Source organism: Staurois parvus, unplaced genomic scaffold, assembly GCF_062004578.1.
Source record: "Staurois parvus isolate SC_StPar_1 unplaced genomic scaffold, SC_StPar_1.0 ptg000748l, whole genome shotgun sequence".
Lineage (NCBI taxonomy): Eukaryota > Metazoa > Chordata > Amphibia > Anura > Ranidae > Staurois > Staurois parvus.
This window is the reverse complement of record NW_028318544.1, coordinates 614,414-633,375: the sequence shown is the minus strand read 5'-3', so window position 1 is coordinate 633,375 and position 18,962 is coordinate 614,414. Positions and strand designations below refer to the sequence as shown.

The window sequence follows — 18,962 nt, the reverse complement described above, 5'->3', positions numbered from 1 at the left end:
CTTTTTTTTTTTTTAGTTTTGGATACAGTGGAGAGAAATTAGAACACCTACCAGTTTTTATTTCTGTTTGTGCTCCAGTTACGAAGATTCATCCTTTTTAATTGTCCTGTTTACCATTATCGACTAAAATGAAAGAAATTCCAAATTTTTGTCATCAAAACAGCAATAGAGGGGAGATCTTTCAATGGGGACACTAATTCACTCTCCTTTACTCTATAAGGGGAAAAAAATGTTTTGCCTTTAGTTATCCTTGCCTACTAATAGATCTATCTACTGTTTGAAAGCTTGAAATGACGAAACCTCCTCCATGTCTTTGTAAACTGAATCACATGCCAGAAAAGTCTGGAGAGTTCAGTGTACCCTGCTTGGTCTGGAAAGGCAGTGTTTCCCCTTTCCTGCAATTCCAGTGTGTTTGGAATGTATGTGAAATCAGATACATGCTCTGGGGCTTTTCATTAAGAATAATGGATATCTGTAGACCAGCCTTTTTTCAACCTTTTTACCCCAAATTACCTATTTAAATAATTTTCAAGTCTCAAGGAACCCCTAATAAGATTAGTCTAATAAAGGTCATTGGGTAATTTGTGGCGGTTGCATTGGAGGTGGTAAGTGGGAAGAATACCCTCATTACAGGGGTGGCCAGAATTACACCCTTGCAGTCATGCTGCTCTCTCTGCTAAATGGCGTAGGACCTGGAACTATGCAGAAACCATCAAATGGGAGGTCAGTTAGCTACAGCTCTGGGAACCCCTTCCACCTCTGGAGAAACCCTAGGACTTCACGGGACACTGGTTGGGAATGGCTGGTGTAGACAAATGCACCAAAGTAAGGATAGGAATGGTCATTATTCTGAATGGTAAGCCCTGGCACCTATGTCTGACTTCAAACAATAAGCTCTGAATAGGGAGACCAATGAAGGGGTGCAATTTTAAAGAAGTTATCCTTTAACTCAAATCTATAATATCAGACACTGCAGCACAACATCACAGGATATTATTATAAAATGGGGAAACTGTACTTCCTCTTACATTTATGTCTTCTTGTTGACCAACCAGCAGCTGAAAATCCGCAGTATTCATGCTTTCTATGGAAACTTCAAGCACAAGCTGAATTCATTTGAAAGATTTTGACACTTCTTCATTTCTGGCCAATGCAAATAATGATTACTTTTACAGGAATTAGAATTACCTTATTAAATGAATGTGGACATACTCAGCATCAATGTGTCAATTTATGTAATTAGTAAACTGCTGAATATCAAAGAGGTTTTCAGGACAAACTGCCTTTGACACATTTTAGGACAAGGTAATTTCTTTCTGCAAAGTTTTTTTTTTTTTTTAATGAAATTATCCGTTAGGTTGAATTAGCTGGATGGCTAATTGATGAATCATCTGGCCTTTAACAAATCAGTTAGACAGCTCAGGATTAAAACCCAGAAAGGCAATGCTCCAAATAATATACAAGTATCAGTATGGGCTGCCTGACTTCTAGCACATCATGGATAATGGATAGTTGTGACGTCCCAGCACTGTCTGGGGCCTCCTCGGGGTGCTATGGATTAATGTAGCAAGTTCAATTTACACATCAAAATAATCATTAAAAAATGTGTTCAACAGAACCACCTATGTTCATAAAAGTGCATTATTTATGAAGTATTCTGGCCTGAGATGCTAGGCCTTTGTTATCTATGAAATCGCACATCTGACAGGGGGTGTGAAATGTGACCCAAAGACTCAATTACAGTGTGATTAATTGAGCCACGCGTCCAGCTTTTGCAGTGCATGTCATTAGCATGAGACTGGCTAGCGTGCTCATCTGCTCAAGGCTTGCCTCTCACCGCCACTAAACCCTCTCAGCAGATGGGGACTTACATGTTCCAGAAAGGAATTGTTTATCCTTCTATTGATGCTCACTGAAGTGATCACAACAAATCCATTAACCACACATAATAAGATCAGTGGCCCATCTATCCAGCACTGAATGGGACTTGTGTATTACAGCAGGGATTTAATGCTTTAATAGTCATAAACATAATAGATGCTGGCACAAAAATATACCACAAATGGAGGTATTTTATGGGCCTAGGATGACCAGTGGAAGATGTCCACAGGCTTAAACTTTATCTCTTAACAAAGAAAAGTGCTTGTTAAACTCCAGCTATTAATCATGGCAATGGGGAGTGAAAATTAAAAGGGGCCTTCAATATTGCAGCCCTGTATTGAAGTCAAGATCATGGTAAATTTGCAATGCTGTCCTGTCGGATTGAGTAAAAAAATCACAGTGATAATTGTTGAAGAAGGTAATGGGACAGCATAAGCAAATTTGCACATAAAAAAACTGGGGAAAAGATGATTTTGTATTATATTTCTGCCAATGTTATACTGCTCCAAACACTTACTGCATACAGAAGATATTGTCTGATGCAGATACTCATTTTGTACAACAAGCAGTCATCGCCCAATGCTCTACTGCTTCTATGGCAAAAAAACAAAAAGGAATACAGCTCCAGGTTGGTCCATGCCTGCGCACACAATGAATCCCAATGCAGGTCAAGCTCATTACTAACAATATTTTCCTTGAAAAATGTGGATGACAACATTCTAGTTAAAAAAAACAAAACATTCTTAAACTCCAGAAGGTTTAGCACTGTGCTACTTTAACTGGCAATTGCTTGGTCATGCAACACTGTACCCAAATGAAATGTATATATTTTTTTCACACAAATAGAGCTTTCTTTTGGTGGCATTTGAACACCACTGGGTTTTTTATTGTTTATTATACAAACGAAAAAAAGCGCAAACATTTTGAAAAAAAAACCCAATATTTCCAACTTTCTGTTATAAAGCATATGCAAAAACAAATTCTCATAAACTTAGGCCAAAGTGTATGCTGCTACATGTCTTTGGTAAAAAAAAAATCCCAAGAAGTGTATTTGATTAATTGGTTTGTATGGTATTAATGGTACTATGGTATTGATAAGGGTTTTTTGCAGCTATGGCACTATACAGGTAATGGCGGTGATCAACGACTTATAGTGGGACTGTGCTAGTGTGATGGGCAATCTGGCATTAGCTGATGCTGGCTGGGAGGGACACTAACTGACTAACTGACACTGACATCAATAGTGGCATTGATACAGTGATCAATGCTAATACTGTAAACCACGGGTGTCAAACTGGCGGCCCTCCAGCTGTTGCCAAACTACAAGTCCCATGAGGCCTTGCAAGATTTACAGTTACAAGTATGACTGCCAAAGGCAGATGCATGATGGGACTGGTAGTTTCGCAACAGCTGAAGGGCCGCCAGTTTGACACACCTGCTGTAAACTGTCACTGTACTAATGACACTGACTGGGAAGGGGTTTACATCTAGGGGCAATCAAGGGTTTACCTGTGTGCCTAACAATGTGTCATGTGTGTAATATTCACTGCTTTTACTAAAAGATGTGGCTGTTTTTTCAACTTGCTTTTCATGGAAAAAAACAGACGTATACAGTGGGGAAAATAATAATTTGATCCCCTGCAGATTTTATAAGTTTGTCAACTTGCTAAGAAATGAAGGGTCTATAATTGTTATCATAGATGTATTTTAAATGATAAAGACAGAATATCAACTAAAAATCCAGAAAAAACAAATGATACAAATGTTATAAATTGAGCTTCTGTTCAGTGAGTAAAATAAGTATTTGATCCCAAAGCAAAACATGACTTTGCACTTGGTAGAAAAACCCTTGTTGGTAAGCTCAAAGGTAAGACGTTTCTTGTAGATGGTTACCAGATTTGCACACATCTCAGGAGGGATTTTGGTCCACTTTTCTTTACAGATCTTCTCTAAATCCTTAAGGTTTCTTGGCTGTCGCTTGGCAACTTAAAGTTTCAGCTCCCTCCATAAATTTTCTATAGGATTAAGGTTTGGAGACTGGCTAGGCCACTCCATGACCTTAATGTGCTTCTTCCTAAGCCACTCCTTTGTTGCCTTGGTGATATGCTTTGGGTTATTGTCATACTGGAAGATCCATCCATGACCCATCTTCAGTGTTCTGGCTGAGGGAAGAAGGTTCTCCTCCAAGATTTTACAATACATGGCCCCTTCCATTGGCCCCTCAATGATGCAAGTCAAATTGTACCTTTAGCAGAGAAATAGCCCCTAAAGTATAATGTTTCCACCTCCATGCTTGACTATAGGGATGGTGTTCTTAGGGTCATAGTCAGCATTTTTCTTCCTCCAAACACGGCGAGTCGAGTTAATGCCAAAGAGCTCAATTTTGGTCTCATCTGACCACAGCACTTTCTCCCAATTTTTCTCTGAATCATTTAGCTGTTCATTGGCAAACTTCAGATTGGCCTGTACATGTGCCTTCTTGAGGAGGGGATTGAAGGATTTCAATCCATGGCAGCAGATTGTCTTACCAATGGTTTGTTTTGGTGACTGTGGTCCCAACTGCCCTGAGATCATTCACAAGCTCCTCCTGTGTAGTTCTGGGCTGATCCCTCTTTCTTCATATGATCTTCCTTACCCCATGAGGGGAAATCTTGCATAGAGCTCCAGACCAAGAGAGATTGATGGATATTTTGTATTTCTTCCATTTGCGAATAATCGCTCCAACAGTTTTCTCCTTCTCACCAAGCTTCTTGCTGATGGTCTTGTAGCCCATTCGAGCCTTGTGAAGCTCTACAATCTTGTCCCTGACATCCTTTGACAGCTCTTTGGTGGTACTCAAGAAAGAGATTCTGTGGACAGGTGTCTTTTATACACATACTGGGTTGTCGTTAGGAGCACCTTTTTAAATTGACAGGACTAATCTGTGTACCACATGAGCACATAGCCAGTCTGTGGGAGCCAGAATTATTGTTGGTTCGCAGGGGATCAAATACTTATTTTACTCATTGAACTGCAACTCAATTTATAACATTTGTATCGTGTTTTTTTCTGGATTTTTGGTTGATGTTAAAAATTATATGAAAAAAATTATAGACCCTTTATTTCTTTGTAAGTGGGCAAACTTACAAAATCTGAAGGGGATCAAATAATTATTTTCCCCATGGTAGCGGCTTCTGTTGGCTTAGTGAAGGAGGTGAAGCGCTGCTGACTTCTTTCATCAAATCACAAGCAAACAGAAATACAGTTTTTTTTTTTAAATTTTCCTTGCACACGATTGGGTATTCTTGTAAAGCATATCTTTATCACAATCACTAAGCTAAGGGAAAATTCTATTGCAAAGTGAACAGCTTATTTGCCCTTAGTAAACCAACTCCATATAATGATTAGATGATTAGGTGCTCCTAAGCATAAAACATGTAAGAGATCTCATCTTCCTGTGGTACTTTGCCTTATTGCCTATTTTTAATAAAGTTTTTTTTTTTAATTGGATTGCTGTTATCTACATGGTTTTATATAATTCTTTGTCCTATATAACTAGCTGATCCCTATCTAAACCACTCCAAAACACCCAGTCTCTACAAATTTTCTAAGCACCAGTTTTTGTTCAGGAGTTCTGATTAAGCTATTTATACTGTAACCTTCCTCTCAAACTTTGATATGTGTCTTAAAGGCTTGCTTCTGTAGACTGGCAAAGTGGACTTATTAAAGCGGACCTATCATTGAAAACCAAAGTCAGCATTTATTTTTTAATTTTGGAGTCTAGTCTCTGGGGTACTAGTTCTATTGTGAACATTTGACATTTATGGAGCGTCTATTGTTTTCCATCATACAGACCTTGTGAGATAACAGGATCATCAGGAGGCAAGCTGTGCAAGGCAGGCCATAGATGAGCCGTTTATCGGCCGAATTGTCGGCCGATAAACGAAAAATTGGTCGATGCTGCCATGGATGCTGCCACTAATGCTTACGAAAAACTGCCATTTCTCGTGGATTTTCCAGCATGACCAATAAAAAGAAATGAGAAGATTTGCAAAAAACGGCCGACAGCATTGCCCCATTAACGGTGTGAATATTTGCCAATTTTTCGTTCGGATGAAAATTCGGCTGATAAACGACCCGTCTATGGCCTGCATAACAAGCACATACAGTATGGTTACAAACTATATATACACTGTTTTTTTCTTAAATTAACCAATTATGATCTTTTGATGTTTATATCCTAAAACATTACCAAAACAGTGTGTTTTGGTAATGTACGCCTTACTGCAACGCATGTTACAGTCCATTTTGTATGGCATCCCAACCAACTAAGGCTAATGTAGCTCCAGCGCACGTCTTCCAGCACACCATAATTCATGATAAAGCACTGCCATGTACTGTGGTGTGCTGCATTGCTTAAAATGGTGCATGTCTGGTGCATTTCTGTCTTTTTTGGACTTTTTACTGCATTGACAGCTCTTTCATTTGAATAGGCTGCATTAATGCAATGCATGTTATTACAACACACTATACCCTGAAAGTGTGAACCCAGCCTTAAAAAATCTGTAGGACTTCCCTTAAGAGACAGTGTCACCTTATCCATTCATTATATATAGAGTTTTAGCTGACCATAGTTCAGTTTTATGTGCCTGCAGTAGTGTAAAGCTGAAGTCTGGCCAACTAAAACTCTATATACAATGAATGGATAAGGTGATACTGTCTTGTAAAGGAAGTCCTATAGCTTCTTTAAGGCTGGGAACTGGCCAGATTTCAATCTTCAAGCAGCTCTCCCTTTTCTAATAATCAACTTCTGCCAAATGTTCTCACTGGGAACAATCCTTCGGTCAGCATATTCTGACAGCAGAGTGTCCCTGCTGTCAGAATACAATCTCCCATTGGTGGGGAATCCTGCATCCACTTCACTTGTGTGGATGCAGGAATCTGTTATTTATTTCTTTGTTTAGCCAGCTGGCTGAATGAAAAAAAAATGAGCTGTGTGTACCCAGCCTAAGTGTAATTAAGCATAAGCGTATCACCTCCCACAGAGATCACAGTGCTCCCTTTGATAATGCCTTCATCAAGGGTTATTGTCGACAGGCATTCTAATCAAATGCAACATATTCAATTTAAAGAAAGCTATGTTGAACTGAAAATGCAGTGTATGACATGCAAAGGCTATGTTTGCCCTGCAACGCAATGTAAAACAGGTCAAATGCAGCCTGTGAACTGCCATGTCTACTGTGTAATGAAAGCCAATAGGATTTTGCTGAGCTACATTTGTCTTCTATTTTAAACATGTCAAACATGGAAAAGCAATGCCCAACAACATGATCCCTAAAAAGACAGCACCGTCTTTGTTCATTCAATATATGGGGTCAGCATCTACTTTCTGTATGGAGATTCTCTTATACAACTGTGAAAATACCGGTGCCTGTGACATTTTAGGTTGTGTTCACAAATGTCTGAGAGAGAGCAGCCCCCTGCTGTTGCCTCTCACTTTGCTTTGCTACAAGGTTACAATGTTACAGTCTGATCATTTGGAGAGAGGAGATATTTCCTCTTACCTGCAGCTAACCAATGAAATCCCCTCAGCCTAGGCAAGGTCACTCAACTGTAAGGATGGCTTTTTTAAATCACTACTTGAATAAGGTAATGTAATAATCTGATATTACTTGGTCTGATTAATGAACAGCAGGCATGGTTGAGGAGTTGCTGACTCTCCTTTGCTGGTAAAAAAAAACTTGTTTGTTCATGGCTCCCTGTGGATGGAACAAGCTGTACTCAGTGGACGACCTGTCAGATGCAGTTTACTAAATAACTCGATTGTTTAATTATCAAAAAATAAAATTAAACTAAAGAAATGATTGATTCAGAATACATTTTACACAATAATTGTGCAATTGATGTTACAAAGAGTAGGGTGGACATAAACGTAGATTAAGTAAAAAGTGTAAAAATATATTTATTAAGGAAATTATGAAAAATACTTGTTGGCACTGTAGTTACCCATGTATTACATACAACTCTCAACTTTTGCTGTAAAACATGGCCCAACTTTCCATCTTCTCTGCTCCCCTATTAGACCTTTATCTTGATGGACAGCCACACTGACTAATAAGAAAGCAGAGGAGATAGGAGCGGTGGGACCAAACTCCGCTTTTAGAAGAAATGTTGAGATTTGATTCACCTTTAATTGCTTGTATGTCTTGATTTATAGATTGTGTTGATATGGTGTACTGCAGGCAGATTCTGGACTGTAAGCTATTGGAGTTACTCAGCTATGAGGTATTTGGAGTTCTCATCAATACAGATTTTCCAACAGGAAAACATCATCAGGGTGTGCTAGTTGTTGGTCTGTAGGAAAGGCATGCTGTCAGTGAGTCACAGCTGGAATGTTTTCACATTTTTACTGGTCTGTTCATAGTTCAGAATCTACAATAAAGATCATACACTACACTTTCAAAACCTTTTTTGAATAGAGGAAGCCTTGAAATCACTTTCTAGGTCTCATGGAACATCCTATTAATTACTATATTCACAGCTCACAGTACACAAGCGTAGTGATAGATGGGAAGAATGCTCCTTACATTAGGGATACAATGAATAATCCTCCCTTATTGATAATTAAAAAGACCATTTGTGTCATTGGTTCCTAATCTGAGAGGCAGAAACTGCTCATTGCTCAAGGAACCCCTAGCAATCTCTGAAGGACCCCTAGGGTTCCACACAACCCTTGTTGAGAAAGTCTGTCATACACTGTCATAGTATATTTTATACTAGTATAACCGTTATGATATTTATCACCATGAGTGTCTAAAGTATGGTGAAGGTTTATAGTATGGTTTTTAATGGATTGGTATAGGGCATACATTGCTGTAATGGGCAGGTGAGATTAGTGTTTTGGTGCAATAACTGTAACACATATGAACAATAAAATTCCTGCTAACAATTTGTGTGCTGAAATTTGTTTCCAACACTACCATGCCAAAAACAAGCGAACTAATTTATAAAAGTTGAAAACTAAAGTACGACGCTTCCTCCCCTATCCTACTCCATAGAAGAGCCTTAAGAGTCTTGTAGGCAATTCCTTTTTGTGGTCAACAGACATCTATAGATAAAAGGTGCCTGCTTATCCCACTGTTCTCAGAGGTCTGTGGGCAGCTTTACCCATAAACAGAATAAAAACAGCAGCACTAAAAAATCCCTATAATAATATGTTTATAAATTCCATAAACTTATAATTTGAGTATATAAACCATATGCACTTTACATGAATAAATTCATGAGCGATTATAATCCACATCAGACCGAAATAGTGAATGGCAGTCCAAATGCAAGTATCCTAGTGCATATATATATATTAAGCCAGGTGAAAGCCAAAATAAATTATAATTCAAACAAAAAGTGTCTACAGTGATGAATCCTTTAATAGAAATGGCCAGCCACATATGGTGCGATGACTTCCACCACTGGATATCCAACACCAAGTGCAAAGGACACACAGACGCCTCTTACAAGATATGATGAACCATTAGATTATAAACGGTCAAGATGCACTCATGATTCATCCCCAGTAGTGTTTCACTGATGGTAAAGGCACTTGAACCAACATCCATTTAAAAAACCATGGGATCAGAAAAATAATACTTCCATGGTGAAGTATGTATTTAAAAGGCTATAGCCATTTATTAGTATGAAAAGAGGCAACAATGCCTCATAATTACAAAAAATCTAAAATGTCAAACAACAATATAAAAAAGTTAGCAGGCTGATCACTTGTGACAGAGAAATCTGACTCCAGCGGGCGTTGAATGCGTAATGACGTCACGTACCTTTACCCATGTATAAGTAAGTTTGCAAACCTGGAAGGTCCCAACCAGCACATTTAATGCATCATAATCAGAATGATCCTTGCAAGGTTTCTTACATTACAATGATATTGATTGAATTGCAAGTAAGGAAAGATAACATTTATTTTAACAAAAGTAGTAGAAAAAGCATTACAATAAAACCTTAATATAACTCCTGGAAATATTTTTCAATTTCTAAAAAACTGACATCTGGCAATAAGTGTTCTAATAAGGGGCCTACTGTTCCACCTTAGCGGTTTAGGATGTCACTAAATCCGAGTGACAATATGTGCCCTTAATATGCTGTGTGCAGAAGGCTGCATTAATTCTGTATGAAACATAATATAGTGTAAAATTCAGCTCCATGTGTCTAGTTATTGTGTTCTGTGACTGTGGTCTCTAAGTGCATTATACTCCCCTATTGAGAAGCACATGGGGTATGATTCAATAAGCTGTGCTCTGGGTAGAGCACTTAAACACTGCTGTTTTTTTTTCACCTAGCTGCCAATCAATAACCTCTCTTGGTTTACCAAGTTCATTGTGTTCTTCCCTAGAATCACAACTGTGTTGGAGAAAAATAATGCTAAGGGAATAAAATCACTAGCAGCAAATACTTTATATTTCACATGTAATGCATGCCTAACATTCATTCTGTGATCAGCAGGTCTATTCAAGCTGTAACATTTATTTAAAGAATTCAATAAATTATAATTCTAGCCTACAATATGGAAATTCTAAGAATGCTACAACTCAGGGATCTACGATTTCATGGTTAACACATTTGCTATAATTAGTAAATGCATCAAAAGGATGACTAATGGATTTACAAAATTAACACAAAACTAAAAGAGAAACTATAATCTTTTACTGCCATGGCTGAAGACAACAAACACTGCAAATACATTGGATACACTTTTTTTTCTCATAGGTTTATTTTATTTTGTAAAATAAAGTTATTTTTTTCACATTAGAAACAATTACACATTTCTGTCAAATTGTGGGGACCCATGGTGGTCACAAATAATGATAGCACTTTGTGAATGTCCATCATTATTTAGAGTAAGCTCGGTGGTAAGTTACAGGCTTTGTTATTTATTACAGAGACGGCAATCAGTTACTGGTCACAAATAGGCATCCTATGTTAGAGCATAGAGAGGTTGTCTGTGTACTAGGCATAGCAGGTGTGATCCATTGTTGAATTTTAATGACAGGTACAGAAACATGCATGCTTTTATTGTCTGAGTGTGCACATTTAAACAAATGGTGTAAGGTGAGCAGGCACTCTAAGGCTACTTTCACACTGATCCACTACAAAAACACACATTTTCATCGTGCTTTGCCACGCTTTCTGAGGTTTTTTTTTAAAAGACATGCAAGTTAAAAACTGCACCAAAAATGTTTCTCAGAGGCATTTTTGAGGCGCTTTTCAGGTGTTTTCCATTGATTTCAATGGGAAGAGGTATTACTGGGGCTTTTTTTTAATGAACAACCATGCTCCAAAGATGTCGCAAGCATGCGTTTTTACACCGCAACAGAAGAGTAATGCCCCAGTGTGAAAACATACATAGACCTACATAGGGAAGCATTTTTCTTGAGCTTTTCAGGCGCAAACGTGCTTCAAAAACATCTCAGTGTGAAAGTAGCCTAAGAAGTAGTCAAGTGTAGAGAAATCTGTTTTATGCTGTAAAAAAAAAAAAAAACCATCAGCATGGCTGGTTCACTGTGTTTCGGAAACAATCAACAGTGTTTGCTAATAACTGTGGATATTCATAGACAAAATGATTGACACCTGAGCTGGTAGAGCAGAATGGGCAATGATCATCTCCTATGCAAGGGTACCTTAAACATGTGACGATTTTACCTGTAAAAAGTCCATATTTACCTTGTCTGCTTCCCATGCCACCAAACATCGCAATGTCCAAGTAGTGGCATAGGGGGTGGCAGGAGTAACCAGTGAGTGCTGCGAAGACCTTGAGATGGATACTCCCAGAAGTGTCAGTTTCTAAAAACAGGCTTCACTTTTTAGAATATGTCATCGTCAGAGAGGCATTTGGTGGCATGGATAGGAGTGGGAAAGTGTTTTTGGGTGAAGCTTTAATTCACAGTTTAATTTTACCAACAGAGATGATTTTAAACTGAACCTTTCATGTCGCCTTGACTTTAATATAATTACACAGTAAAAACAGGCCCCAAAAAGCCTCTTTACAGATCTTCAATATTGCAAAAAGTATGCATCCACTGGATCGTGGTTTGGTAGGGGAAGTGGTAGGGCTCCAACTTGGAGCTGAGTGTGCAGTAATAATGTGTGTTTGGGATTTAGGGGCTTCCCATGGGTGATGTGACTAATTCTCTTTAGGACAGGGGTGAGCAACTGTGGCCCTCCAGCTGTTGGTGAACTACAAGTCCCATCATGCCTCTGCCTTTGGGAGTCATACTTGTAACTGTCAGTTTTGCAATGCCTCATGGGACTTGTAGTTCTACACCAGCTGGAGGGCCACAGTTGCCCACTCCTGCTTTAGGATGATATTTTATAAGAGTTATAGTTTAACTCTTGATAGCACGGTATTAGAGCAATTACCACCATGGTATTTGTTCTTTTAATCTAGAAAAGCATGAGTCTTGGTGGTGCATTATTCTTTAAAGTAGAGATATAAGGGTTAAACGGGGCCCAACGAAAATGGGAACATACCCAACCATAACAGACACATTTCAGCAGCAAACAATTTGTCTAAAAGTTATTGTGACATCTTTGATACTAGTACGCAATTCAGTTTGTATAATGGATATTATCCAGAACAATATTTATCCTCATGCATTCAGTGCGGTCAGTAAATCTTCATAGAAGCCTCAAACAATCTTGACAAGTCTTCTTCAGTGTGTACTCGAGGGGAAAGCTTTGTCACCCGCTCCTGAAACACAGTAAAGAATGTAAGTGACTTCAGAGGCATATTTTTGTCTTCAATTATAAGGTTGCTAGGTTCTGTTTTGGGAAAACGGCAGAAAACATTGACCAAAAAGGAAATATGAAAATATTCCAGAAGTTTAGTCAGAATGGATACATGTATTTTTCTGCTGCCAGGGCACACTTACATGCACACATGAAATGCACCTAGGATACCAATAAAATTAAATATATTTGAATTTTGCTTTTCTGGTTTAAAAATCTACCTCAACGTTAAGCAGTGAAACATTTGCAAAACATACTGTTGAGGGGAGGGGCAAAATCTGAGGGTGAACTATACCTATGATGTGGACGAGGAGTGAGAATATATATATATACTGTATATATATATATATATATATATATATATATATATATGACAATGGTGACAGGACAAAAAGTATGAGATTTCCAGCTTTCATATCTTCTATGACCAGTTATGGGACTAGGTAGTCTGCTTCTACATTGAAATGTTATAGTCTGTTCTCAGTATTTCCTCCTACTATTACAACATCAGAATAAAGAGGGGACATGGACTTTCCAACTGGTTATGAAAGGTCTTCAGGCCAATACTGCTCCCTAGGCCAACTGTCTTGTGTCATCTCCCTCTTACCCTGATCAATTTACTAGTCATAGGAGGTAAGTTACTAAAACTGGAGAGTGCAAAATATAAATAAAAAGCAGTTTCCACATTTAATTGCCACAGCTTAACTGAACAAGCTCAAAATTAGAAGCTGGCTGCTATGCATACAAACATGGAAGAAAAATATATTTGAAATATATTTTAAAAATATTCTTCCCAAATATATTGACATATATTTGAAATACTTCAATTTTGGCCATATTCAATACATTTCAAAATATATTTCAATAAACATATATACTGCATGCTGAAATGCGTTTTTATTACAAAATATATGAAAAATATTTTTAAAAATACATTTCAAATATACTGTATGTCTTTAAAAATACAAATCTACATTTCTGGAATGCATTTACCAATAAAAATATATACTTTTTAAATATATTCTTCAGATTTTTTTGAACATATAAAAAAGTCATTTTAACATATATTTTTACATATATTTGTAAATGCATTCCAAAAATGTAGATTTGTATATTTAAAGACATACAGTATATTTGAAATGTATTTTTAAAAACATTTTTCATATATTTTGTAATAAAACCGCATTTCAACATGCAGTATATATATATATATCTATATATATTTATTGAAATACATTTTGAAATATATTGAATATGGCCAAACTTTTAGTATTTCAAATATATGGCAATATATTTGGGAAGAATATTTTAAAAATATATTTCAAATATATTTTTCTTCCATATGAGTAGCTGAAGCCAATTCTGGGTGCTCCAGTTTTAGTAAATCTCCCCCAGAGTATCACGCTAAATGGAAATAGAATTCATAACTGCACAAGGCACACTTGGGTTAGGGTAAGTTTGAGACAGTCTGCCCACTTTGTCTCTCTACATCTAGATTCAGCTCTAGAAGGGTATGTAAGTATGCAGTACATTATTCTACTAAGGAAAACTGACATGCTGTTCAGGGGCAGCAACACTGAGATTCTGGCAGGATGGCACTGGCAGGCAGGGCATTATTCTGGTAAATAAATATGCCATGAATGTATTACTGTTTGTCAGCAGTCGATGCCGTGCCATGTCAGGCCAGGGACTGTGTGGCCTATGCAGCTAACTAGAACTGGTCTTGTTTATGAAGACTGAAGCAAATGTGAAATTGTTGCCCAAAGCATTCAATAAGATTCAACAGAGATAGTTTGTGATCAATGAAACACACTGGCACCGTTATAAAAAATAATTCTGTGAAGTTTGTCAAGACCTACATCAGTACATACTAGGAATGGACTGTGTGAGCTTACAGTCTTGGAGCAAACCGAGCGATGGCTGGCTGGAGAGCAGTGTCTGCAGACTTGTGGTGGATGGTGAGACACATACATGGGTAGTGCAGGATGACTTTAAGGCAGTTCCCTAACATTGGCGCTTGTTCTGTTCTTTCATTGTGAGTGTAAAAAACTTCTATTTGCATTTATGAATAAAGTTAAAACGGTGAGCACTATGCATTTTCTCTGATTTTTTTTGGGAGTTACATCTGCTAAGAGACGCTTTATGTGATAAATCCTGGGCTCAGTGATCCACTTTAAAAAATCTTCTGATGAGACGCTTGATGCTAATTTCCTCCACCTGCTTTTATATTTTCGTGGAATTTTTTGACCTTTGCAATGGGAGTCATCCAACTAAGGTAAGAGAACACCTGAGAGGGGTTGGTGAAGGGACATTTGCGGCATACATCATGAGGATATCTGGACTTTTCATTTAGTTTTCATGGATTTTGTCACATAAATCTTTTTAGACACAAGTTTTCACATATTTGTTTCACTTTTTGTATACATTTACATTTTAGCAAGGGTGATTACTTTCATTTCTATTGTGTTATTTATATGTTGCTTTTACAAGCACAACACAATTTTAGACACAATGCTATCAGAACTGCTCAGTTCGCTCTGCGGACTTCAGCACACATAGTGAAGGTTCATTTAGTTGTGCGAATGGAGGGTGGCAAAAATGAGTGGCTATGATGCAGTTTTGCTGCCTGCCAACAGCCCTCCCTTAAAGTGGTTGTAAAGGCTCAAGGCTTTTTACCTTCTAGAAGTCTATGCATGAAGGGAAAAAACCTTCTGTGTGGAGCAGCCCCCCTAATACTTACCTGAGCCCCATCGCGATCCAGCGATGTACACGAGAGTCTTGGCTCTCCAGGGACTCTCCCTCGTCATTGCCTGAGTCAATCACAGCCAGTGAGCCAATGAGGAGAGAAAGGGGCTGGAGCTGTGCCATGGCTCTGAGTGTGAATGGACACACAGAGCAGCACCTTGGGATCTAGCCATAGCAAGCTGCTTGCTCTGGTGGCACTCAGCAGGAGGGAGGGGCTAAGATTGCCGGCGGGGGACCCGAAAAGAGGAAAAACCTCTCTAGCAATACACACCAAACTGAGCATGTGCAGAGTGACTCCACACTATATGTCTTATCAGGAGACAAGAGGGGGACACTGGAGGAAGGGGAGGATCAGAGAAGTCAGGATCAGACAGCATTTTTACACAATGCAGAGGATTAACCGCTTAGATTCCACAGTGAGTATAACAAGCATGCTTTACTGCATATACAGACTGATTTTACTGTTGTGGGTTTAGTAACACTTTGCAACATAGTTATTTGTTGTTTTGGGTTAAGATATGCTTTAACTCGTCTACTTTATGATCTAAAGCAGGGGTCTCCAAACTTTCTAAAGAAAGGGGCAGTTTAGTGTCCTTCAAACTTTAGGGGGGCCGGACTGTGGTCAGTGGGAGTAAACAATGTCCCATGAATAGTATTAGTGGGAGGAATAGTGCCCCATCATTGGTGTCAGTGGGAGGAATAGTGCCCCATCATTGCTGTCAGTGGGAGGAATAGTACCCCATCATTGGTATCAGTGGGATGAATAGTGCCCCATCATTGGTGTCAGTAGGAGGAATAGTGCCCCATCATTGGTGTCAGTGGGAGGAATAGTGCCCTATCCTTGGTGTCAATGGGAGGAATAGTGCCCCATCATTGGTGTCAGTGGGAGGAATAGTGCCCCATCATTGGTGTCAGTGGGAGGAATAATGCCCCATCATTGGTGTCAGTGGGAGGAAAAGTTCCTTATCATTGGTGACAGTGGGAGGAATAGTGCCCCATCATTGGTGTCAGTGGGAGTAATAGTGCCCCACCATTGGTGTCAGTGGGAGGAATAGTGCCCAAACATTGATATAAGTGGAAGGAATAGTGTCCTATCATTGGTGTCAGTAAAAGGAAAAGTGCCCCATTGTTGGTGTCAGTGGGATAAATAGTGCTCCATCATTGGTTTCAGTGGGAGGAATAGTGCCCCATCATTGGTGTCAGTGGGATGAATAGTGCTCCATCATTGGTGTTAGTGGAGGAATAGTGCCCCATCCTTGGTATCAGTGGGAGGAATAGTGCCTCATCATTGGTGTCAATGGTAGGAATAGTGCCCCATCATTGGTGTCAGTGGGAGGAATAGTGCCCTATCATTGGTGTCAGTGGGAGGAATAGTGCCCCATCATTGGTGTCAGTGGGAGGAATAGTGCCCCATCACTGGTGTCAGTGGGAGGAATATTGCCCCATCATTGGTGTCAGTGTGCCATCATTGGGGTCAGTGGGAGGAATAGTGTCCTATCATTGGTGTCAGTAGGAGGAATAGTGCCCTATTGTTGCTGTCAGTGGGAGGAATAGTGCCTCATCATTGGTGTCAGTAGGAGAAATAGTGCCCCAGCATTGGTGTCAGTGGCAGGAACTATGCCCCACTGTTACTTTCAGTGGGGGAAGGGGAATAATGCACCAAGGTTGGATAGCAAGCAAAAGACCGCATCTGACCCCTGGACTGCAGTTTGGAGACCACTGATCATAAGGATATTCCAAGAAAGAAGATATTACAGTCTCACTGCTGCATACATCTGCATCTTGCCACATATACACAATGACTTGTGGCTAGTGCTACAGGCAGGCAATTATACAACATGTACTTGAAACAGATGTGCTGTAAAGCTTGTCAGTGTTTTAGGACATGCAAATCACTGGGTATCCAATTAGAACAGCAGACAAGCATATAGACAGCTGTTTCCTTCCAAAAGAACAGGATTTAATCACAAAGCATTTGCTGGTTCTACCATGGCCCTCCTGCTGATGTCATTGGCTGAATTAGAATGTCTAACTTTTACACATTATCCATTACTTCTAGTTAATCTTGGAAAGAATGGTTGTTTATTGCTTTGCTTTTGTACTCGGGCCACCCAACAATGCTGATGTGTCTTGTAATGTATCCTGTTAAGCTTGTCACCTAGCAGTTTTCTGCTCTATTACACGGTAACGACTATGGCAGCCTTTCACCACTTTTTCTATTATGATTATTAAAGTGGAACTAAACTCATTGATTTACCTGTTTCCCAAAACAGTTACATTTAAACCATGCTGTGAATGATAATGGCCACAGTTGCTTGCTCTGTCAACTGAATTGTCAAGCCAAATGGCTGGTGTCATATCTGAACACATGTTGATCAAACAAAGGCTAAGATGGCAGCTTCCTTTGTTTTAAAGGATTTCAAGGTTTGTGCATTTAAAGTGGAACTCCAGACAATGGCTAAAGAAAGGGTTGAAACGCATACACCGTCAACTATTTCTGTGATGGTAAGTATGGTCACTCCACGTCTTCCCAATTTAATAGCACAAAAAGACAAACAGGTAGAATGCAACACTCCCTACCTAGGTCTGCAGTCACTGGGTAAGTATACCTATATGGAAGAAAAATATACTTGAAATATATTTAAAAAATATTGAAATATTTGAAATGCTACAATTTTGGCCATATTCAATATATTTCAATAAATAAATACACATATATCTGCATGTTGAAATGCATTTTTATTACAAAATATATGAAAAATATTTTTAAAAATATGTATTTTTTAAATATATTCTTCAGATTTTTTTTTAACAGCTAAAAAAGTAATTTTAACATATATTTGTAAATGCATTCCAAAAATGTAGATTACATGTATTTTTAAAGACATACAGCATATTTGAAATGTATTTTTAAAAATATTTTTCATATATTTTGTAATAAAAACACATTCCAACATGCAGTATATATATATATATATATATATATATATATATATATATATATAAGTACCACCTACCTACAGTATCTCAGTTCATGCTATGGCTGCAACTTGATAGAACGTTAGGGCTCATGAGGCATTTTTAGGTGTATGGGCATACAGAATAAATACGCCTGTATTTGCATCAAGGAGCCTCAGCTGCTTTCTAATTCTGCCCACAGGAATGAATTACAGAATAGGCTATATGTTGCTATGTGTTTGTACAAGCCGGCACTCGCATATACAGGCGTATGCATATGGGTGTATTCCCGGAGTACATTGTTGCCTCCAAGGAGGAGGATAGCCTACAGAACTGTACAATCAACAGGTCATTTATTAATTTATAGATTTATGTGAACATTTAAGGGCTCAGATAGATAAACGATGTAATGAGAAATGTTTAATTGTTTTTTTTGTTATTTTGGGGTTTGAAATGGCTTTAATACATGGAGTTACTGGTTCAGGAATCCATTTCTATTTTATGGTGGACAACCCCTTTAATGCCTTTTCAATAAAGTGGTGAAGAGAACAATGTTAAAGCGGAGTTCCACTTAAAAAATAAAATAAATAAAAGCCAGCAGC

At 38.4% G+C, this 18,962-nt stretch overlaps 2 protein-coding genes across 2 annotated transcripts in view; both read right to left on the bottom strand.

Moving 5' to 3' along the window:
* Positions 1–11,620, bottom strand: part of LOC149445037 (vexin-like) — a 33,460-nt gene extending 21,840 nt beyond the window's left edge. The window contains exon 1 of the mRNA XM_089654254.1: positions 11,593–11,620. Within this exon, the coding sequence (XP_089510380.1) occupies positions 11,593–11,620 (28 nt within the window). The remainder of the gene's footprint in view (positions 1–11,592) is intronic.
* Positions 9,809–18,962, bottom strand: part of ADHFE1 (alcohol dehydrogenase iron containing 1) — a 60,842-nt gene continuing 51,688 nt past the window's right edge. Inside the window, exon 15 of the mRNA XM_089654263.1 lies at positions 9,809–12,619. Within this exon, the coding sequence (XP_089510389.1) occupies positions 12,536–12,619 (84 nt within the window). The 3' untranslated portion in view covers positions 9,809–12,535. The remainder of the gene's footprint in view (positions 12,620–18,962) is intronic.